Below are 6,804 nucleotides of genomic sequence, written 5' to 3' on the forward strand. Positions count from 1 at the left end.
TTGTTGTAAACAAATAAAGTTTTAATTTAATTACTACAATGATAAGAGGTCTCTTGTAGTTCAAAATATGACATATATATATACACATCCAATATTTCACAATAATGATAAAATTTAATCACAGGACTCAAGTCTCCCATGTCGACTACAAAATATATGGAGATCCGAAAGATTTTTGACAAATTCTTAGCATTTACAGCATTTTATGCGATATATCGATTTCATTATGTATGTTGGTCAAACTAATGTATTCGTCTGTTTTATAAATGAGAGTTCAATGTCTGCCCTTCACGTATATTCTACCTACCTGCATCCATGATCGTAAGATCTGACTTAACAAGGGATCTGGAAAATACCTACAAATTCAACACAACTAGAGCAAAATATGAACAAAAGAAAGATTTACACCGAGACTCCTGATAAAGTATAAGGAGAATAAGGCCAGGGGTTCCGAAAGAGTAAGCGTCTTCTGCTTCATCAACGACCTCTGCGATATGTAAATCTTGGTCAATCCAAGTAAATTATGTCATGTACTTACATGAGAGCTAGACATGCAACCAGAGAGCCAACAATTTAACGAGAAAGGAGGACCAGGTATTGATTGGTCCATTATATTATTACATGACCGGATAATATGGCAGGTTTATGATATTGTGGAGACACTATATGACCAGATATTATGGCAGGTTGATGATATTGTGGAGACACTATATGACCAGATATTATGGCATATCTATGATATTGTGGAGACACTATATGACCAGATATTATGGCAGGTTTATGATATTGTGGAGACACTATATGACCAGATATTATGGCATATCTATAATATTGTGGAGACTCTATATGACCAGATATTATGGCATATCTATGATATTGTGGAGACACTATATGACCAGATATTATGGCAGGTTTATGATATTGTGGAGACACTATATGACCAGATATTATGGCATATCTATGATATTGTGGAGACACTATATGACCAGATATTATGGCATATCTATGATATTGTTGAGACACTATTTGACCAGATATTGGTATATTAAGTGCGTTCGTTGTTAATGACGTCAACATGATGTTGCTCATATAGAGTGTACTCTAGATTTGATGCAGCTTTCAACCACGCCTTTCAGTTACACAAAACACCTAAACGTTACACAAGAAATCGTTTTAGTAACTTCCCATTTTTTTTTCTTATATTTGCTCTCAGAGAGTGTTAGCATAAACAAGACGAAAATCAAAGGATTATACAGAACAAACACATGTGAATACTGCTTGAAGTATGAATTTATTATTAGGTACACATACCGGAATGCCTGTATTGTTTTGACGTATGCCTATCACGGGAGTTAATCTGATGAACCAATGATCAAAAGACACAAAAACGAATCGCACCTTTCAATACAAATTACAATAAGATACAAGTCATAGAATGAAGAAAGTGTTACATACAGTTGTTTCATCCTTCTTTAATCCATCGATGATGCTATGTTAAAATGCATTCATTTTATTACTTAACAGTTAAACTGATCTTCTTCTTCCATTTATCATTTACCTTTGCCCGCCCGAGAGGATTCAAAATTAAATTATAAAGTTTAATAGTACCGGAACTCGCGGAATTACAAACAAAAAAGATGAGAAAGATTAGAGAGTATGGCTGTATCCGAGCCTAAAACCATATTGTTGTCACTGAACATTTCAGTCTGAGACGAAAAGTATAATAGAATTTGATTACAGGGAAATGTAGAAGTACACAAAACTTGGATATCTATCATTCCTGTGCCCAACAGATGGCGCTCTTTAATAAGATTTCAAACACTTAATTATTTTTACTGTAATGTTTATCTCATTTCTTTAACATAAATTTCATGTGAGCGTGGTTCACTTCAAGATAAACGTAACAACACCTTAGCCAGCCACAGAGTTATAAATGCACATAAACGTAATAACACCTTAGCCAGCCACAGAGTTATAAATGCACATAAACGTAATAACACCTTAGCCAGCCACAGAGTTATAAATATCCTTAAACGTAACAACACCTTAGCCAGCCACAGAGTTATAAATATCCTTAAACGTAACAACACCTTGGCCAGCAACAGAGTTATAAATATCCTTAAACGTAACAACACCTTAGCCAGCCACAGAGTTATAAATATCCTTAAACGTAACAATACCTTAGCCAGCCACAGAGTTATAAATATCCTTAAACGTAACAACACCTTAGCTAGCCACAGAGTTATAAACATAACAACACCTTAGCCAGCCACAGAGTTATAAATATCCTTAAACGTAACAACACCTTAGCCAGACACAGAGTTATAAATATCCTTTAACGTAACAACACCTTAGCCAGCCACAGAGTTATAAATATCCTTTAACGTAACAACACCTTAGCCAGCCACAGAGTTATAAACATAACAACACCTTAGTCAGCCACAGAGTTATAAACATAACAACACATTAGTCAGCCACAGAGTTATAGATATAAATAAACATAACAACACCTTCCGTAAACGTACAATAGAAACTACCACTAACTACGTATGTAATTGCTGTTTGACTACGTCAAAAATGTCCTTGTCCAATTAGATTTTCCACAGTCGACACCTGTTTTTCCGATTTAGGCCCTTATCATTAGTGACGAGTCCTCGAAATATCAAATAATTTTAAGCTGCAATTCACTTCACGATTTGGTAGCAGAGATTCTAGTATTGGTCGCCATAGTGATCTCAATGAGAAATAATCTATTTCTTCGAAGCTTGACGTATTTACCTGATGGTTCCATTGTTGTATACATTGTTCTCATTTGAGAACTTGACACTACATACTTGGTTTGGCCAAGATTGACATGGCGGATGTCGTCCATGAAACAGAAAATGGTTACTCTTCCGGAACACCTGGTCTTATTTTCCTTGTACGTTTTCAGGCATCTCCGTGTAAATCTTTCTTTTGTTCATGTTTTGCCTTAGCTTTATGGAATTTTAGTTTGAATTATAATTATGTTGTCATGTTGGGTTTTAGTTGCATGTTTGCACAATTCGTTGCCTTAATTGTTTTCAATCGCATTTACATTAACTAATTATCACGACAAAATGATACAATATAAATTCGGGCGAAGGGATGTGCATGGAATGGTTTCTTATCTAATAGGACTAGTTCTGGCTCTAAATGTATTGCGCCAAAATAAAAATAGAAGAAAGTTTTAGCATATTCCCGTGAAAACTGCTGACCGTTTTTCATCCTCTCTTCCCTTTTAGTCATTACAAAAAATACGTGTTTCTATTAAAATAAGTGGAATCTTTAGCACATTCAAGTACTTATGAATACAAAGTGAAATAGGAACTGAAAGTAATAGACTATTAAATAAAACAGTTCTTAGCTTTTCTAGTTTTTAAATTATCCCATTTGATTTTAATTTTTTTTTTTTTTTTTTTTGTACAAATAGAAGCAATGAAAGAAATATGTCCGGAAAACAAGAGGAAAGAGATAATGAGAAAATCAAACAATTATTAATGTATGAAAAAGTGACTAATGTTTGTGTCGAGGACCACTTATTCCATTTTATCGTTAAAACCATTAGGATGAAATCAAACAGTACTACCTACCAGCTCTATATAAAGACGAATTGATTGGTGAGTAGTTTATGGAAATACAGACTGTACAATCGGACAAAGTCCACTCTTACTTTTAACAAAACTGGCTCCAACTCACAAAATAACAAAAGATTTTAAAGTGTGAGAGAAGAAATAGCCTTGTCTCATTTGTGACCTTTTTATGTGTGTAACCTTTAATATGTTTAATGTTATAACATGGAGAATACACCTGTATGTGTACAGCCTTAGGGTAACACATATCTGTGACAACCTGGTGATCTCCATTTGATACACCTTACACTATTTGATGTAAAATATGGTACATTTTGTGAGGTCTGTTTTTGTCTTTAATCATCTTTGTTGATTTTTGTTTCAGATGGACATGACGCCAGATAACCACAGTATTACATATGTAGACTACGAACACTATATGGATCATCCGCTGTGGGACAATTTCTCACAGGAATCCGATTCATTCATGCCTATGGATAACAAAGGATTGTACGAAACGGCAAGCACACTGCGGAACGTTTTCCTCCCAATCATCGTTATTGTAGGACTTACTGGGAATACAGTTACCATGGTAGTATTTATGTCCACGCATATGAAAAAATCATCTGCAACAGCATTCCTGGCAACTTTAGCGTTTGTCGACAACGTTTTCCTCATAGCGTTATTCACAACTTGGTTTGACGGTAGTATTTCAAACATCATTAGGACCGAAAGTTTGTGTCAGCTACTGGTCTATGTAACGTATGTGACAAGCTTTCTCTCGATATGGTATGTGGTTGGTTTTACAGCAGAAAGATACATTGCAATCTGCCATCCATTCCGGTCTCCAATTGTGTGCTCACGATTTCGTGAAAAGATTTATGTGATATTTCTAGCGGTGATGGGGGGAGTGTTATATAACTATGCCCTATGGACTACATCGGTTGTGGAATTAAATGGAGTATATCGATGTGGTCACAAATTCCAGTACATAAACTTGCTGGAAAAGGTCACTTGGATAGACACAATTATTACTATGATCATACCATTCCTGCTCATTCTTCTTATGAATATAAAAGTTGTTTGTAAAGCAGCTGCCTTTCACCGGAAACGGAAACATTGTTTGAAACCAAATGACTCGTTCAATTCTTCATTTTCCAGAAGTAAAAGCAGAGCATTACGTAATAAGCCTCAGATGCGTGTAACAAGAACACTCGTGCTGGTATCCACAACATTCCTGGTGCTCAATTTACCGAGTCACGTGCGACGATTGTACACGCTCATTATTTACACAACAACTCAGCAACAGACTGATATCACAATGATCCACTACCTCCTTCAGGAAATCACTCAACTTCTCTATTACTCAACATTCAGTGTCAACTTCTTTTTGTATGCTTTATATGGTAAACATTTTCAGAGCAGCCTCATACTTATGATCAAATCTATCAAGTATCGAATATGTTGTCGGAAGTCGCAGTTACGTCTTGAAAGGACATCTAGTGCAAAAGGAGTGCTCTTGTCTGCCAGTAATTCCAAGGTGGTCAGCATCGAACTCAAACGGGATATCAGATTATCTATATCTAACGGGAAGTAGCATGACGTCAGACTGTGACGTCACATATGTCACTACAAGAGGGTGCTTACTGACACATTTCTGTCAGATAGAAAGAGTGATGGATATTAAAATGCCTTCATCAGTACTGTTGAATGTGTACAAATAGCATCAAAATCGTAGTATTGGATGCTTATAAACAGCCAGTGGCTTCATTGTCCGCTAAGAAAGAGGAACACATCAAAATAACGGTATTTACAATCTCATAATGACGTCAATTTCATCATCACATTGACATTATCGCATCATTTTGGCGTCATTTACTAAATCATACCATTATTGAAACACCGTATTGATGTCACTTACAACATTACACTGATGTCAAAACAATGTCTTCAATTATGCTGAATTCTTGAGCAAAATTAGTTTGACGTCATTAACAGCAGTATTCTGAAATCGTTACCAATTAACAAATTTCACAAGCGATCTCTAATCACAAAACACGCCTTGTCATTATCAATATGTTTATCCTTTAATGTGGTACAATGTTTCTATGGTTGATTCTATATAGTGATGTAATTTCTAGTGACATCAGTATTACACACACGACTGACAACAACGAAGAACCATCAATGAGTACTCACAGGCCATTAACGTACTAATGTACGTTAGGTATCCCACAGTTAATTATCTCATCGGAGATAAAAAGAATATTTCAAACAGAAATTATGAGCTTAATTGAAGACATATGGATGTAAGCCATCTTTCTTTTCTGTTGTAATTGTTTTGAGTTCTTGATAATTCAAGAATAACCGAGAGCTGCCCCTCCCCCCATTTGACTTAACATTCCTATGCACCCAGGAATATATGAAAAAGTATGACGACATGCATAATGCATGCATTCAAGACGCGGAGAGCTACTTAACGGATATAAATTGTGATTTACAAGTAATTAATTAAATTTGATATTGAACGTTTTTCATGTGCAAAAGGATTCCAATGCTTTAACGTGGAGAGCTACTTAACGGATATAAATTATGATATACAAGTAATTTATTAAATGTGCAAGAGCATTTCAATGCTAGGTATAAATATCCTTAAATCTTGAACATACGTTTATATTCGTCATACTTAATATAAATATAAATTTCATTACTCATTTTCGGAACTGGTTTTAGCTCACCTGTCCGCATGTCAAGTGAGTTAATGTCGTGATGCAGCGTCACTTTTTGTATTTAAACGTCTTCTCAATAAATATAATACTGGGGGTACTCGTTTCCTGTTACCATGTTTGTTCAAATGGTTCACGATCTCATGGGTAAAATGTTATAAATATAACTTCTAGGCAATGACTAAAAGGTTCGAAGTACTCATATTCGAGCTTATGAAGAACTACCATGTCCGTTCAACAGGAAGATTTTGACCTACTTTAAAGGTCCCAAGGGTCAAATATCTCAAAATGTTCTAATCATTTTTGTCAAACACCAGACTGCCCAGTGTACTGATATTTGGATAAATCATGCGCTCCAATGACGATTTACCTTGATTTAGTTCTCTTTACTCAATCGATTGACCATGAACCGACTGAACTTTCTTTGTAAGGTGAGGTACACGTCATCGATTTGGGACCCATTTGTCTTTTGTTTGTTATTGTTTTTC

General features: G+C 35.3%; 1 protein-coding gene across 1 annotated transcript; it reads left to right on the forward strand.

Moving 5' to 3' along the window:
- The first annotated feature begins 3,975 nt into the window (after nt 1–3,975).
- Nucleotides 3,976–5,187, forward strand: LOC132543430 (cysteinyl leukotriene receptor 2-like). Its single transcript, XM_060206930.1, has one exon. The coding sequence runs from the start codon at nt 3,976–3,978 to the stop codon at nt 5,185–5,187; it is 1,212 nt and encodes a 403-aa protein (XP_060062913.1).
- The last annotated feature ends 1,617 nt before the right edge of the window (nt 5,188–6,804 follow it).

This window comes from Ylistrum balloti, unplaced genomic scaffold (assembly GCF_031769215.1).
Source record: "Ylistrum balloti isolate Yb309-2 unplaced genomic scaffold, AGI_CSIRO_Ybal_v1 Utg369756, whole genome shotgun sequence".
NCBI classification, from domain to species: Eukaryota; Metazoa; Mollusca; class Bivalvia; order Pectinida; family Pectinidae; genus Ylistrum; species Ylistrum balloti.